Raw genomic sequence first — 17,034 nt, forward strand, 5'->3', positions numbered from 1 at the left:
TCATATGTTAGCATCATTTATGAGAGCAAATATGTTACGCACAGGCCCAAAAACGGGGATGGCACACATTTCCAAATTTCATTTGAGACCGGTTCCTCTTCACTACTATCTCTTCCACCCACAACTTCCTTCCGAACATTTCCGTCTTCCTCCTTTGAGTAAAAAAAATAGTCTCAAGTGGGAGAAGGATACGCAACAAAAAAAAAAGACCTAAAGAAAAAGCGAAGTAAACGCCCTCAGCCTTAGTTATGACGCATACATTACCACATACACACACACACACGCACGCACACGTTTCCCAAAAATAATTCGTTCGTTCACTCATTACGTCTGTCATTGTTAACACAAATGATATTTATCTCCCTTTCAAAAGCTGAGCACCGGGATGGGGGTTGGGAGGGGGAGGGCGATAAGAAACGAAACAGAATGCGAAATAACCGCAGGATAAACGAAAAGTGAAGAAACAAAGTTTGAATAGGAGCAACACCAACGCCGAGGGCAATGTTGATCAAGGGACCATAATGACAATGACAATTGTAATGAAGGAAGACAACAACCCAACCCCCGGTTAAATTAAACCCAACGAAAAAAAAAAAGAAGAGAAAAAAGTAAAAGAAAACGGAAGTCAACACTCGCATGTCACATAAAAAGAAATAGCATTAACAAGAGAAGAAAAGAAACGAAAAAGAGGAACTACTGACCCTCACAACCCCCTACGATCCAACGTCGAACCACCCGAATCGAGTTGCCGTCAAATATTGGGTAAAGATAAATAACAAAGAAAAAAAGCGCACAAGCACGTTTGTATTCACCTGATTTTCCTATTTCACATAATATTTTTCCCCCAACGTAAAACCGTTAGTTCACTCGTATGTTCCTTTCACTAACTGATCTATTTTCTTTCCCACCACTGTCACGTCCTTTCTTTGGTTTCGCTACTTGAATTTACTTTTTCTTGAGCTTCCCTCTCGTAATGCATTAGTTATAAGTAAACACAAGAACTCAAAAAAAAAAATGACCCGTTTGGAGATCACCTGCATCTCCACATACTACAAAACAAAAATAACAAAAACTAAAGAAATAAAAAGAGAAAAATCGGTAGTGATAAATGCACACAACCTTCCCGATCGTAAAACACGGCCATTTGAAGCAAAACAAAGTGAGAAACGAGTAAGCAAAGTCAAGTGCTTTTCTTTTCAAAAAAAGGAAAAAAGTATGGAAAGAAATAGGGGAGTGAAGTAACAAAAACTGTCACTCACATCAAGTGCATACGGTGAACTTACCCAACCGTGGTCCCTCTTCTACCTTTACAGGCGTAAGGGCCGCAGCTTTACTCCACAACCGATCTATGAGTTTTGCAGCCGTCACGCAACCCATCATTCCACTCTGCGATGACACTCTCACATCAACTACTTGGTCATTTGCCTGGATCCTAAAAATCCTCACCTGTAGTTTTACACACGGGTGCATGACGGCCGCAAGATAAAAAGGACGTATTTGTTTCCATAGCAGCCCCTCAGCTTTCAGAGAGCTGTATACACAGCGCAACGTCGCTGCCGCGTCTATGTTGACAAACCGCACACCGTTGTGCATATAACCATTAAAACCAGGTTTAGCAACCACATTGCACTGAAGTACTTCCGATGACTTTCCCGCTGCGGATCCTGCGGTGTCAACCCGCTTTGCCCTACTTTTCTCCGCTGTGGTTTTACTGATTTTTTGTTTCTTCGTGGAGGACAGAGGCCGAAGGAGCCGGTTAGGATCTCTGTGAGATGAGGCAGGAGCTGAACGGGAACCGACCATTGACCTGATGAGTGAACCGCCGAGCTCCTCATCAACAGTGGACGCGAACGACCCTCGCAAAGAAGATAAATCAGAATTGACAGAAACTGGGATCTCAGTCACACGAAACAGTTTACCCAGAAGCGTACGCTTCGATGTAGAGGAGTATAATGGAATGAACGGTTCCACTACTTTATTATAGCTTTCCATATAAGCATCTATCTCCACCAATTCCAGCTTCTCTGCTTGCACATGCGCGGGAAGCGAACCACAAAAGGTTACGTTGCCTTGCTTTTGCATAAGTTGTAGGGCATCTCCATTTGATTGTGGCGCCAAACTTTGAGGAAGAGATATTCCAAACAGCGACATTGGTTGCAAAGAGTTGGCGGTAAGAGAGCCGTAACCCTGATTCACGCCCATTGACATGAAGAAAGAACCCACAGCGTCAGTTGTTAGATCTGAAGAGGGAAGTGCTTGGAGGGGAGTCTCCTGCTGTTTGCGCTGTAACAATATAAGATACGACACGTACATATTATTTTCCTTATCACGAAGAGCCTTCTCCGCATGAGAAATAACAAGCGGCGACGGCCAATGCTTGACGTCCACGGCGTTTGCGTAAGACTCGTAGAAGGACTGGGCAGGGTACCGTGTCGCAGCTTCACCGTCAGTGCCCGTATTAGACGTAAACAACCCCGACATGCTGTTGTCGTATTTAGAAATAGCAGCAGCAACCTCGCTAGTAGGGACCTCGAATAGTTCCGCTACATCCTCAACTACTTTTTCATCCAATTCCTCGCCACATAGCTCCAGTGACTTGCCGAAGCGCATGGAGTGAAGAATGGCATCATAGTGCAAAGACAGGAGACAGGGGGGATAGTGAGGCCGAACCCATGGGTGCTGAATTACCTGCTCCATCGTGGCGCGCTCAAGCGGGTTTACCACCAGCATTCGCCGCAGAAGATCATGTGCCTGTGGTGACACGCTTTCAGGTACCAGGTACTCCGCCCTTTTGATCTTTTGGAAGAGTGCTGCCACATTTGTGTCCTCGAAGGGAAGAGCGCCCACCAACATTGTGTAAAGAATTACACCACAACTCCACACATCTGTATCGGGTCCTGCATACATCTCACCACTGACCACCTGCGGTGAAGCATAGTTTGGTGTGCCGCAGCTAGTTTCTAAGAAGCGACCATCGTGTGTGTACGACGACAAACCAAAGTCAGCAATCTTCACGGTGTTCGTATTCTTCTCCAACAGGATATTCTCTGGTTTGAGATCACGGTGAATGACACGGTATCTGTGACAGTATGCAACACCTGCTGCTATTTGCTGAAAGATGTGTCGTACAACATCTTCAGCAAGCGGCCCCCGCTGGCATATATAATCAAACAACTCCCCACCGGATACATATTCCAGTATCAGCACAATATCCTGCTTGGTTTGCACCACCTGGTAGAGTTTCATTATGTTTGGATGCTGCAGCGTACGCAGTATCCCAATTTCGCGCGTCAGTTTCGTGCTGGACTTGGAATCATCCATAACCTTCCGGGGGATGATCTTAAGGGCAACTTTTGTGTCCGTTAGCTCATGTACTGCAATCTTCACTTTAGCGAATGTGCCGCGTCCAATCGTCTCCCCCACTCGATACGGTCCGAACCGCTGACTCATCACACACTCAGTTTATTTACCGTAGCGTCGACACCACCTCCACTTCTTCCTCTTGCCACTACCTGTAACCTGACTCCTTTTTTGGTCAGATTAAACCTCCACCCCCTTTACCTCGTGACTTCGGATGCGATGTGGTAAAACAGTTTTCGTTGAGAACAAAGTATAGGTGTAGATCAGCGTGGTATATAACCTATACTTCTCAGTTCTTCACTAACAACGGTAATAATAATATAACGTGCTTTATTAACCCCTATGAGCCAATATATAAATCTGTCTTTTTTTACGTTTCTTTGTTGCTGCTTCCTTTTTCAACTCTTTGCCCCTCGTCAAAGAAGCAAATCAAACGACGACTAACGAAGAAATCGAAAAGGAATAGAAGAATAGACAAATGATACCGGTAAGTGAAATATCGCAATTGAGTTGTTGATTGAACCCCCACACTAACGCGTTCTGGTCCAAAGCATCTCTCCCCGCGTACAAACAAGAGGGGAGGGAGGAAAGGGAGAAGAATACAAAAACGTTTAAAGACTCGGTACTTTAGCCCGCGTTAGTGTTGATTACTATTAAAAAGAGAAGCGGAACAACAGATAATGTTCTTTCGAAAGATGAATTGTCCATTATCTTCGTCTCGGATGCGCCCGACGATTAACACCACATTATGCCAGTTCATCCACCAACGTATCGCGCAACTGCTGCAGTAAGTTCGACTCATCCCCACCTAAATCCCTACGAAGCTGGAAGATGCGCTCCACCACTGTTATTTCCGTTGCAGTGGTGTTGAGCCCACAGAACGCTGCCCAGTCATTCACCACAAGACCGGAGCCAATGGCTGCATTACCGCGGTTAATTGTCCCAGCCACCACGGGGACCTGCAGAAGTGAAGCAATCTCATCCATATCTTGTGCTGGTGTCTTTGGGTGCACCATGCAACCCTTATTCGTCACGGCTGCGTAGCTACCGACCAGAGCATTCTCTGCAATGGATGTACGGAATGTCTGCACCTGCAGCGTGTCACGAATCACTTCCTCCGTCTCCCGACTCAGATCCGTGTGGATAAGTGCAACGTGGTCATTGCATACAACGCAGTTTCCTAACGCACTGAGCCGCTCTTCCACCATCTGCACCTTCACAGAATCAGGAAGGGAGTTGCGCAGATGTTGGAGCTCCTGGTCAGTGGTGATGGATGGCACGACGAGACCATGGCGGTTTCCAATCGTCAGACGGCCCACAACGCGAGAACCGCCAATCGACGTGTACACAACGGGAATATGTGATGCCAACTCCTGCTCAAACACGGAATAGAAGTTCTGTGAAGCACCAGCCGCGACAAGACAATACGCGTTCGTTAGGCGGGCAAACACACCCACATCGTCAGAGCTCTCGAAGCGCGTACGCAGTGTCATACTTAGCTCCCTCTCTTAATTCCACGTGGCTCCACACTAATGTACAAATAGCAGTATGACGTTTTACAGGTTTTTTTTGAAAAAAAGGGGGGAAGGAGCGGAGTGAAATAGTTTAAAGAGACGAGAAAGAGCACAACTAAAGTTGAAACATTCCGGTATGCGGGCCAGTGATGCCAGGCAAAAGGAGGGGAAAGGAGATACAAGTAATAACGAATACACTAAATGACAACCAGAGTATATTGATACGCTCTGCGCTGCTACTCAACTGTCATAAATCGAAACGGTAAACTATGACTACCATCCGCGAGAGCAACAGTGGGAAGTGACGCCGATTCACGCACAGTAAACTGCAAGTTACTTAAACGCTCACTCATCCCCATCGGGCTCATTCAACGCCTCGAAAGGCATGAGTGGCGCCGTGGTGTAGATAGAAATTTTTCTCCGGCGCACTGCGTCTACACGAGCAGCTTCTTCGCGGAGTGCCTTCTCCGAATCAAACAAAAGTCCGTATTCCTCGTAGAATGCATGCCCTTTCGCCTCCACTACTTCCTTCACCTCCGGCAAGAAGTGCTTCAATAGTCGCTCCACACCATCCTTTAACGTGTTTTGTGATGATGGACAGGTGCGGCACGCACCGAGCATAGCAAGTGATACAACGCCTGTTTTTTCGTTGAAGTTAAGGAGTTTCACGTCACCACCGTCACGCTGAACCATTGGGCGCACCTGTTCCCGCACCAACTCCTTAATGCACTGCAAAACCTCTGAGTCATCCTCGTGGATCACAAGGTCATCCTCAAGCAAAGCATATTCTGCTGCGGCAGGAAAGCATGCGTTTGTGAAGACAAGGTAATGCCCGATAAAAGAACTGATACTCCACTCCAATTTATTCCAGTCGACGTGGGGATGTACCGTTATGGACGTATGCCGGGGAGCAATGAAGACACTCGCTACCTCCTGCGGGTACTGTTCGAAGATACCCTGACTAAGCGGATGAACCCACGCAAGGCCCATATGCGCAACATCGCATGTCTGACCATCCGGAATAAAGTTGTCGTACGTGGATGATGGGATATGAAAAGTGTAACAAGAAGGATTTGGCGTTGGGAGAGAGTGCAACTGCATCATCAACATGAGCCGTGTGCCACGTAGCATGATGAGCCCCGGTGGTGTCCCCGAAAAGTGCTATAAATAATGGTAATAACAGAACCTACCATTCAGCCCCGTGATGAGACGGAGGTGGAACACCAGTTCACCATAAACTTTCACCGTCCAATACCCGTCCGACGACAGGGTTCTAAACTGTTCACTATGTTCAACCCCTACAAAGCAATTCCGAAAGGGAGTAAGGGAAAACAAAAGAGTGAAATGAACGAAGTACCAGTGTTGTCACAACACAGGCGAAAGAGGAGAATTGTCATTAACGCGCTTTATGGATAGTCGCATCACCGTTGCCTAACCGAGAAAGCGTACGACAGCCGCAACGGTTTCAACGGAACAAAATATCACACAAAAGAACAACGAATCCGATGCCAAATACGTGCCCTTACCAGACACCATCCCATCCACTGCGGCGGGGTTGGGAAAGCCAGTCAACGATTTTTCAAACGTGTTTCCGCTTGTGCGTTTCGACCTCCAACTCTTCCTTTGTAAAGTAATTTACAGGGGCGACGGCCAACACCCAGTCGGCGGATGGGACGGCCGTAACGTGCATCATGTACCGCTTTTTCGTGCAGCGAAGCTGTGTAAAAACTACGAGGCGTGGTCTTTCTTCCATCGCAACCATGGAAGGAGTAGGAGGTAAACCTTTGCTTCTCTCACCATGTGTGCTCGTGCCAGTTCGGAAAAGATAACTTGAGGGATGTAACTCCACCGCAGATTCTGCATCACCGAAGCGATTACCACTGCCAACTTGAGATGCAGCACCCAAACGACTTACGGTGGGGTCAATCGGGCGCACAATGGAGTACGTTCGTTTATCCAGACCTAGTACGGAAACGTTCATAAAGAACCCTGAAAGCAGAGCTTTTGTCAAAGCCTCTACAGAGAGAGCATCAGCTTCCTGTCCATTTGGAAGATCAAAACCAAGTCGCTCACACGTTTTGAGTATTTGGTCAAGAATGTCCCGCGCGCGCAAGAGAGACTTAGAATTCACATAATTTGTATCGCAGAATTCCTGCTTCAAGGACCCTGACCGCAGCCACTCCTCCATTAGCCGAACATAGCCAACAACATCGCCATTGCCGGAGGAAAACATCTTATCCCTTGCGCTCGTCATGGCTATACGCTCCTTTGGATCTCTTGTATTTATGAAAATGGAGTCCAAAGAAAGCATCGCCACAGCAATTGCCATGTGTCGCAAGCACCCCATTGCAGAGGCACGAATAACACTTTTGCTTAGCGACGGGTCCAAAGGGAACTCTGCCATGCGCCTCCCGGTAAGTGTCAGTCGGCCATCTTGCTTCATGGCACCAAGCAGGTATAGGTGATCCAAGGCTCGCTCTAGTGAGGCCGTCGACGGTGCATCAATAAACTCAAACTGAAGTAAATTGTTGATGCCAAGAGCCTTGAGTTGCAGAACGACAGAGCTCATCGAAGACCGCAAAATCTCGGGAACGGTTTCCGAGGGGAACTCATTATGAAACGTGTAGGTTGTGTAAAGACGATAACAATCACCTTCCCGTGTACGCCCAGCACGGCCCGCCCGCTGTGTAGCACTTGCCTGTGAAATGGGAAGCACCCGAAGTTCCTCTATCATTGCCCGGTGGTTATAGTAATTCTGCTTACACAGTCCACAGTCCACAACATACACTATGCCATCAATAGTGATGGACGTTTCCGCAATATTTGTGGCGATAACAACCTTCCTGGTGTTTGGCGGAGGCACCTCATATATCCGCTTCTGCTCACGAGGGGGAAGGGAGGAATAGACGGGAAGAACCAACAAAGGACGGAGTTGACCGGCGGTCTCAACAAGAGCCTCGCGAACGGCGGCAGCACAACTTTCGATTTCTTCCTGTCCTGGAAGAAAGACAAGGATGTCCCCTGGCAGCGGCTTCGTAGCGTGGAGCATGAGTATACAATCCACACTGGCCTTCACATAGTCAGCAACTGGTTCAGTGATGTACGAAGTATCAACGGGAAAGGAGCGGCCTTTTACTGTAAATATGGGTGCTCTATTAAAGAAGTCGCTAAATTTATCCGCATTTATTGTCGCACTCGCCACAATTACCCTCAACTGTTTGTTACCCCGTATGATATCCTTTAGCAGTCCAAGGAGTATGTCAGTATTGAGGGACCTTTCATGGGCTTCATCCACCATGATGGCGGCGACTGTGTTAAGGCTTGGGTCTCCGACAACTTCCTTCAGCATCATACCATCCGTCACGAAAAGAACACGTGTCAGCGGCCCAGTACGGTCATCAAAACGCACCTTGTATCCTACGATGCTACCACATCGCGTATTCATTTCTTGTGCTACACGCTCGGCAACACTAATGGCAGCGAGCCTCCTCGGCTGCGTGCATATAAGTCGCTTCCCTTGTGTCACTTCCCCTACGGGTTCAGATGTCACACCTTCCGCGTTCGCAGACGTGGGTGGGGCAGGTTCGTGTAAATTCTCCTCGTAGAGGTACTGAAGCAGCTGCGTTGTCTTACCTGAACCAGTTTCTCCCACAATGATCACCACGGGATTGTTCCGAATCAATTCAAGAAGTGCACCACGCGACTGATAAATGGGAAGAGAGCGGCGCTGCTCCTGCAACCGGCGGTTCTGATTTTGTAGCGCCGCTGTGCGCTCACGCTTTATCTCCTCTTCTGTCACTTCTTCCGTGTAATCATGCTTCTCGATGCGATCATCAATGATGGCTTTGTCCATCGCCACAAAACCGTGGGACGCCTCCGCGTGTCTCTGCGTATCCTCCTGGACAATCATTTCCTCCTGGATCAGCGGTGGAACCACCACATCCCGATGGCGCTTTTCTCCAAGAGCCGGTCCCCCATCCAGCGTGATTATTTCCTGTCGCATGTTTGCTGCAACCTGCAGCCGCTCAGCAGCCTTCACCTCTTGAGCACGCTTGCTTAACAACTCAATTTCAGTAAAGGAACTGGGCAACACTCCGGCCTCTATCTCAGTGATCTTCTCCTGCAGGACAACAGATGCTGCCTTCTCTCGCATAGCAGCACGCTTGCGTAAATAAGCATCACGAGATGTCTGCTGAGCCCGACGCATGGCTTCCCTGTCCATTTGCTTCGGAAGATAACTGAGTGATCCTCCCCCTTTTTATTTACATGTGTGAAACCACCGAGTAGCATGATGGAAAAGAGAGGGAAAGGAGAGTTTCTTTAAAATAAAAATAAAAAGATGATTCCAACATTTTTAAAAAACATTGAAGATAACCAAAAATTACCGTTTTTTTTAAATTTCCTGCAGCATTCGACCTACCCCATGTGAGGGGACTGCAAAAAAAAAAAAAGCAGCTGGGTGGAAAGACCCAACTTATATTCCATCCTTTTTGTTTGTTAGGCGCTATCGCGCCTTCCCCACCGCCGCCCCCCTCCCACGAACACACACGAAATATTGTTAATGCGATATTTTAAAGCAAAATAGGGAAAAAAAGACAATGACTTCTAGCACCATATCGCGTCCTCGACGCCACAACACACGAAATACATGACTGAAGAAGAAAAAAAAAAAAGTAAAAAGAAGAAGTTTAATGAAAGGAAAGAAACAGCGGTATAAAGTAAGAGAAACGGAAACTGAGTGTTGGTTCACCCTGTGCCGAACAACAGCCGCCAATACATTTGCACTTGAAACCACATAGTACGTAAAATATTAATGTGTAAAACAACCCTTCGTTCATAGTATTTCATTACCCACGCACCCCACACTCCGCCACCAACATGTAATGTCCTCTCACAGTCCTTGCCCGTCGATAACAACGGTGACACCTAAAATAAATACACATGTCGTTCTACACCATGTTTCGGCACTCCAACACTTTCACTGCACCAACTTATTTAGTTCCTCGTCGAGATCGAATGATGATTCATCCGCACCACCCATGCTACACGGCACCTGCTGCATTCGGCATACACCATCCACATCAGCTATGTCGTGTGACGAAGACTTCGGTTGCATGGTGGAGAGCCATTGTTTGATGACATTCTTGTCATTCTCCTCGTCCCCTTCGGCAACAAAAGGGTGCCGCCGGAGTTCATCACACGTCGGGCGCTTGGACGGTTCCCTTTGAATGCACGTCGTGATGAAATCTGTCATTGAAGCATTCATGGATGATGGAAGAGAAATCACAGGACCATCACCATTTAAATGCTGCAGTAGAACCCAAAAGCAACCCTCTGTAGAACCATTAGCCCGTGAAAGCCTATCAATGAATGGGCACTTGCCAAGGGCGAGTTCAGCAACAGCAAGACCAAGTGACCATATATCCGCCGGGAAAGAATACGGTTCCCCTTTCAAACGCTCAGGACTCATATAGGTAAGTGTTCCAACGAAGCTAAATGCATTTCCGCGGGTGCACTCCAGACACGAACTTGCTCCAAAGTCTGATATTTTGATGCTCCCATCCCGGCTGTACAAGATGTTACTGGGTTTTATATCGCGGTGAATGAGATGCCTATCCTTGTGAAGATAAGACAAACCGCGAAGAATACTCCGTGTGATACACTCTAAAACTTTTGGAGGAACAGACCCTGCCACACCGTCTAAACTACCATCCATACACTCCATGGCAATGAAAACGGAGCCCTCATGACAAAATGCGCCGTAGAAATCAACCAAATATGGGGACGGCCCGCCGCCACGGTGAAGGGTTTCAAGTTCACGTCGAATCTCCATCATGCGGGTTTGACCTGTGAACTTTATTTCCTTGAGTGCAATTTCTTTTCCAGTTTTTCGGTGTGTGGCCCGACGGACAGAACCACTGCTTCCACGGCCTAAAAAACTCGTATTGTTGACAAGTACATCCTCTGGTGAAAGGACGTATTTTTGTCCCATAGACGTTGTGAGACCCTCCGCGGACACGGTTAGTTCACCCAGACGAATGCCCTCGTGAAGCATACGCAGGTTTTCGTCGCTATCGTTCGGCAACATATCGATGTCAATCTTCAACCCGGTCATGGTTGACTCAACACACAGTGAGGCAGAGAAGAAAATTCCCTTTCACACAAAAGAATACCTGCAAATGCGCAGAAATACCTATTTTGCAAGCGTTGTGGTTGTTTCAGTGTCACTTGTAACGTTAAGATCCTGTTTCCCCTTCTTTCGGTACTAAAGAGAGGGTCAACCGCTACGAGCCGCGACTTTCCTATTTCTCTTTGTAGCCGATGTACATACATAAATATAAGTGAAGAAATATAGATATACATATATATATATATATATATATGTTTGTTTATGTGCGTTTGCATACGTGAGTTCAACAAACACAGTGAAGCAAGTTGTATTATTGCTGCATTAGCAATCGGCATGATTGAGCACGAATGCACAAATACTTATTTGTATATATGCACTTATGCATTAACGTTAAAAAAAAAAAAAGGGCAAGGTCTCTACGTGGATCACAACACAATAAACTTAATGTAGCACGGCATATAAGGTCCTCGCTGCATACGAGTACAAAAAAGGTAGCGGATACAAAATGAACAGATGTGTTGCGAGTAATAACAATGATAGTCATGCACAAGCGGTTCCTCGGTGCATTAAGATGTTGATGCGGTGGCTCACTAAATCACCAAAACCTCCGCGAGGGAACCAAAACAGAAAAGGAGGTGTGCTTGTTTACTCGTAACTTGTACCCTCAAGCAAAAAAAAATAAATAAATAAATCAGCGGCTCACCATCAAACAATAGTTTGAGGATCTTTGTGCTTCTATCTATGATGGCTTTTAACCACAAACTAGGCCCACAAGCAGCCAAGCACAACAAAAATCTATGGTCAAATTCTATAAATTTACGTTCGCAATTCATAAAAATATATATATTTATTTGGGCACCTTTAGTGACTACCCCCTTCGGTCACGCCAAAAGAAAAAAACCCTTCTCCCCGCTATCGCACATTACACGAGTGGAAAGCAACTCAGTGCTTATTGAGCGGTGATCAAAGGGGGAAGAGGACACACAGGTAACATATATATATATAATAATATACGGAAGAAAAATAGTAAAAGTGGTGAGACTCCACTCAAAACACAGTGAGGAAGGGGAAAAAATGAAAAAGAAATGTCAGGATACTTATGATACACTGCTATCATCATCACTCCTTCCCTGTGTGTTTGTGCGTGTTTGTTACCGTCACTCTTTGGTCGAATCCTTCTTATCGACGAGGGTAAAAACAACCGTCAATGTTCCGTACTGCTTTTCCCGTAGCATCACTGGAAGTGTACGCGCACCCGGCGACTCTATCACCTCAGAGGCATCTACTACAGCAGATCCCAAGCTATCAAAACCAGTTGTGTCTACATCCTGAACCTCAAATCGTATAACATGCCCTCGCTCAACAGAAACCTGGAACTCAGCTTCTTCTAAACTCCACTTAGGGTTCACAGTATCACGTTTTTCAGGTGTTGTGAATGCGTGATTGGGCCCTACCCATACTGTTACTCGTGGATCCGTTACTCCAAGCACATTAAACATGGACTTGTCGTAGTCCAAAAGATCATGAGCTTCCTTGATGTATATTGACATTGCAACTCCTGTAGAAGCGGGTGTGTTGCGATCTTGTCTTCTTGTCAAGGACGGCTCACTCTGGCCGTTAGTCACGGCAGCAGGAGACACCGCCGCCGCTCGTTTTTCCTGAGAGCAAGTGACTTCATCTTCACCACGCACTGGGGGAGAGGAAAGAAGCGAAAAAAACACAGTGATCGTCCCCTGACCCGACTGCCTTTGCCTTCGTAAGATATCCGCGCGATCTGGAGGGCCTCCAAGCTGTAGTTTCTTCCTGCCAAACCCTCGACGGAAGAGGTCCAGAGTGGATATTTGTGCACAGCCGACGATTCTTCCACCGTAGCCGCATTTTCTATCTTGAGCCATTACATGAAATTGGATGGCGCCACTGCTTAGAGGGTGCACAGAAAACGTTGCGGAGTTGTCCGTGCCGGTCCACGAGGGGTCGGCTGTCCCACATACTGCGGAGGTCATGTACTCCACCAGATTAGGTGAAACAATACACACCACTACATATCCACCCGACCGATCAATGCAGAGTCCGTTGCATGCCTCGACTGTAACCCGAATAGGCAAAGCGTCCAATAAAATTGTTTTGCAATTTGTAACAGAATCCTCGTGGAGAATCTTTGATGACTCGGTGAATCCACATACCGCTCCAGGATAAGGTGCTGACCTGCACACACTTCCCCCGGACTGGGTTCGGCTTCTTTCACCCTCACTCCTAGCATTCTTACGGACGCACTGAACCACCAACTTTCCAAGTTTGTGCTGTTTGCGGCGAATGTACTCTAACGATTCATCCCTTCGTGGCTCTAGTTTCAGTTCATGCAACTCCTTCCCGGAAAATATCAGACGTTTTGGAAGATGAGCTTCGCCCAGGAACCGGTCCTTCCCCTCTTGGTCGTGGTCATATACGCGGAAGGTGACAGACCCTCTCGCGTGATCGGGACGGATTATACATCTACCCTGCGCCGAATGCTCCCACTGAGGGTTGGATGATGCCATAACGGGTGGCGTGTGCAACAACTCCTCACCGGTGCCACTGTCGAACGCTACAACGTAAGGATTTGAATACACGCCCGAAGGACGCTTTATAACACCTTTAGCACTCAGCACGCGTAGAATTACAGCGTCGGCAGGAGAGCAACACCTCGCCTCTTCCCCTGCACTACAACTCACGTCGACGTTGACGGTATCATAATGTTCAGCTTCCATTGACCGCTTCACGTCGAGCACCGACCGCCGGCAACCACTGGAGGTGATGGCAGAGTTGCGTGGAGAAACCGCAGGAATAAAAGAACTTCTTCGATCCCTCCCCACCACCGAAATACATGCAGTGAAAATAATGGAACCTAGGCGATGAGCGTTTTGAATAACTTCACTATCCGGTTCACGGTCGCGTGGACAAAGCCTTACCTTTCGTTGGAAACGTTTGTCTACTGCAACGTCCTCCAAGAAAGACTCAACAGGTACTTTTGCCTGTCCCAAAAAGAGACCAGTATTGTTTACACCTCTTGAATAGACCTCAAATGTGAGACTCCACGGTAAACCTCTCACCACTTTGAAGGTAACAGTGTCCCCAGCATTTGTGAACTGAGGGCAATTGGTGTCCTCACGGGGCAGAGTCTCAAGTGCCTTTTCGCCAATTGGTGAATAGAGCACAACAAAGGGATCAATAAAAAGAGCACCATTGTTACGCCGGTTAAGTAGGTTCTCACATGCAACAAGGGATACGGTGAGATTAAATAAAGCTGCTTTGCCTGGTTCCTCGGCAGGGAGACCACGCTCCATTCGTGTCATGACGGACTCAAGTACTTGCGTGTACCGCTTGAACTCCTTCTCACGCCTCGCCCACACAACCCGTGCAGCACGGTGCTTTTCCACCAACACGCGAATGACACGATTGAGATTTGTGTCCCTGCCGTCCTTCGCGCTTTTCCCCGGGCTGTCCTCTACCGCAGGTGCCGGTTCAAAAAGATTTTCTTTACAAGCTGGATCAGTCTTTAAAGTTTTACCGCCCTCCTCCTCGCGGCGACCCGCAACGGTACCCCAATCTGCCGTCCTTGCTGCAAAAGGAGTCGGCTCATCTCCTGCTTTCCTCTCGGAAGACATCGCCAGAAGTTCCTCACACCGCTTTTCCACCGCTTCCCGCCTTTTTTCCTCGAGGGCGAGAAGTCCCTCCAAAGCCTCTATTCTTTTCAGCATGTCAGACACCTTATCCCCTTCACATATGGTATCTTTTTTCTTTTCCTCTTTCTTATCTTCTTCCTTATTCCCCTTCTCACTTTCATCATCCTTCTCACCTCCCTTTTTCCTCTCTTCAGATGGGGCCGCAGTGGTTATGGGCTCCGACAGTTTTTCAGGTTTGTGTTTGAAGAAGACATGTGACCCGTGGCGGCCCTCGCTGATGCGTATGGTTTGTAGAAGCTCGGTTTGATCACGGAGGGCATCTCCAGAAGCTTCCAACTCTTTTCGAAGGTCAACAACGAGCCTTTCCAGCTGCTCACGTTCCCTTTTAAGGGCTGTTTCCTTCACAGATAATTTTTCGTTCTCAAGTTTGAGGCGCAAAACCTCCGCATCGCACGCCAAATCAGCGGCTGGATGCACAGAAATATCTTTTTCAATATGTCCCAGTGCTACCGCTGGTGATGGTATACCATTTATTTCACCTAGAGAACATCCCGTTACCTTATCATTTACCATTTTTAGCTGCTCCTTACTGCGATTAGGTCCCTCACCTGGACTCGAATATTCTCTAATAAGTTGCTTAAGTTGAATCATAGTTGCCTCCTTTGCAGCCATTGCCTTACGCAGTCGCCGCTGCGCTTCAAAACGTCCAGCCGCCCCTGCCATCGACGAAATGTTCGCTTTTTGATGGTCGTCAAGTGGCCGTCTAACGGAGTCCTCAAGCGCCACTTTCTGTTGCTCTTCCGCACTATTTATTGGTTCAAACACCGTAGCGTACACTCCGCGTGGAAGCAATACAACACTTCCCGCGCCAGTAGCAGAGATCCCGCTATTGCCTCCAGTCATAATTATTTACACTCCCTCTTCTTCTTTTTATATCTCTTTAAACACCCAGGCGTGTGGAATGGAGGTAAAGGTGAAACCCGATACTTCTCTAACTAAAAATATTGTCGGTAGAGAAGGGGGAAAAAGAGAAAAGAAAAGAGAAAAGAGAAAAGAAAGAAATGGTGGAGAAATTAACGGAAGCTAATGAAGCAGGAATTGACTGGTGACCCCGCTGATGCATTGAAAATAGAGTAGAAAGTCTTTGGGCAAGTGGCATTCAAACGAGTTGTTTGAAGTCACTCACTACTGGATGAATGACAACAAACAATCATAAAAAGTATAGCGTTCAGTTCACGTGAACACTTCTCTTTGAATATATAAAGTGAAAAAAAAAAGAAAGAAAAGTAGATATAAAAGGACTCATCCTCATTGCTATCGTTCGTTGCTCTTCAGCATCTCTTAAGGTGAATTATTTCCCCGAATAATTTTTTCAAAAAAAAAAAGAGGTGGAGCAGTAACTCAAGTAGAGAAGAAAAAAAAAAGAGAGCGGATGAAGAAAAAGAAAAAGGTGGAAGAGCAGGAGACCAGCCCACTTTGTACAAATATAACAGTCTCTTTGCTTCCCTCTTCACCACAAATATGCACACTCTCATTCACACAATCTTCAGCTGCTCACACAGTACTGTAACAGTAAAGCAAACAAAAGTACAAGCACACAGGCATATATACATTACATAAAAATAATTTAAAAGCAAAAAGGGGGAAAGAAATGGAACAATAATGGGATCGCACTACAAATCTGGAGGTACTTGTTAGTACAGTTTGTCACTTTCCCATTGTTACTTCGTTTTATTTTGTTTATTTTTTTTTTTTGCCACACAAAATTTCTCGTTATTCAAGCAATTTCACACGCTCCACTTACTTTACCAAGTACATATATACATGTGCTTGCCCCTCACATATACGCGTAAATTGGAAACAAAAAAAACTAAAAGAAAAAAAGTTAAAAGAAAAAATGGAGGAAGAGAGAACACGATCACACGTACGTACAAAATATATATGAACACACACACCAAACATTTGGCTCCTTCGGCATTTGTGTACCGCTATTTTCATATCGCTCGAGTCACGTTTCGTCATAACGGCACCAACGCTGCCACCATTATCATTATTATCATAAAAGTCACGATTAAAAAAAAAAAAATCATCATCATCATCACCATCGCCATGTTTCCCTCTTCCTCGCATCCTTACTTCATATCTGGGTGGCGGTAACATTCTCCTTCCCCTCCCCTCCCCTCCCTTCCCTGAAAAGAAAAAAAAAGAAAAAAAAAGAAAAAACAGGAACCGCACAAATGTAATAAATTAAATTCTCATAGTTTCCTCCTTCAAGAAGAACTCTTACCCCTCTCCTCCCTTCCCCTGCCCCATTCCCTGGACCTTCTGGGGTGATGGAATCAAATAACAGAGAAAAAAAGAAAAAAAA

At 46.5% G+C, this 17,034-nt stretch overlaps 6 protein-coding genes across 6 annotated transcripts; all 6 read right to left on the reverse strand.

Moving 5' to 3' along the window:
- Positions 1-1,260: 1,260 nt before the first annotated feature.
- On the reverse strand, positions 1,261-3,450 carry TEOVI_000017600 (SNF1-related protein kinases, putative; the record flags this gene model as incomplete). The annotated part of the gene is made up of 1 exon (XM_067220939.1): positions 1,261-3,450. The coding sequence occupies one exon, from the start codon at positions 3,448-3,450 to the stop codon at positions 1,261-1,263; it is 2,190 nt and encodes a 729-aa protein (XP_067077040.1).
- A 656-nt stretch (positions 3,451-4,106) lies between these two features.
- On the reverse strand, positions 4,107-4,853 carry TEOVI_000017700 (eukaryotic translation initiation factor 6 (eIF-6), putative; the record flags this gene model as incomplete). Its single annotated transcript, XM_067220940.1, has 1 exon — positions 4,107-4,853. One exon carries the CDS (start codon positions 4,851-4,853, stop codon positions 4,107-4,109), a length of 747 nt encoding a protein of 248 aa, XP_067077041.1.
- Positions 4,854-5,219: 366 nt separating this feature from the next.
- TEOVI_000017800 (HIRA-interacting protein 5, putative) lies at positions 5,220-6,005 on the reverse strand (the record flags this gene model as incomplete). The annotated part of the gene is made up of 1 exon (XM_067220941.1): positions 5,220-6,005. One exon carries the CDS (start codon positions 6,003-6,005, stop codon positions 5,220-5,222), a length of 786 nt encoding a protein of 261 aa, XP_067077042.1.
- Positions 6,006-6,453: 448 nt separating this feature from the next.
- TEOVI_000017900 (pre-mRNA splicing factor ATP-dependent RNA helicase, putative) lies at positions 6,454-9,096 on the reverse strand (the record flags this gene model as incomplete). Its single annotated transcript, XM_067220942.1, has 1 exon — positions 6,454-9,096. One exon carries the CDS (start codon positions 9,094-9,096, stop codon positions 6,454-6,456), a length of 2,643 nt encoding a protein of 880 aa, XP_067077043.1.
- A 756-nt stretch (positions 9,097-9,852) lies between these two features.
- TEOVI_000018000 (mitogen-activated protein kinase kinase 5, putative) lies at positions 9,853-10,989 on the reverse strand (the record flags this gene model as incomplete). The annotated part of the gene is made up of 1 exon (XM_067220943.1): positions 9,853-10,989. The coding sequence occupies one exon, from the start codon at positions 10,987-10,989 to the stop codon at positions 9,853-9,855; it is 1,137 nt and encodes a 378-aa protein (XP_067077044.1).
- Positions 10,990-12,161: 1,172 nt separating this feature from the next.
- Positions 12,162-15,569, reverse strand: TEOVI_000018100 (C2 domain containing protein, putative; the record flags this gene model as incomplete). The annotated part of the gene is made up of 1 exon (XM_067220944.1): positions 12,162-15,569. One exon carries the CDS (start codon positions 15,567-15,569, stop codon positions 12,162-12,164), a length of 3,408 nt encoding a protein of 1,135 aa, XP_067077045.1.
- Between the last annotated feature and the right edge of the window lie 1,465 nt (positions 15,570-17,034).

The sequence above is a fragment of the Trypanosoma equiperdum genome, assembly GCF_001457755.1.
Source record: "Trypanosoma equiperdum strain OVI genome assembly, contig: ctg_125, whole genome shotgun sequence".
Classification (NCBI taxonomy): Eukaryota; Euglenozoa; class Kinetoplastea; order Trypanosomatida; family Trypanosomatidae; genus Trypanosoma; species Trypanosoma equiperdum.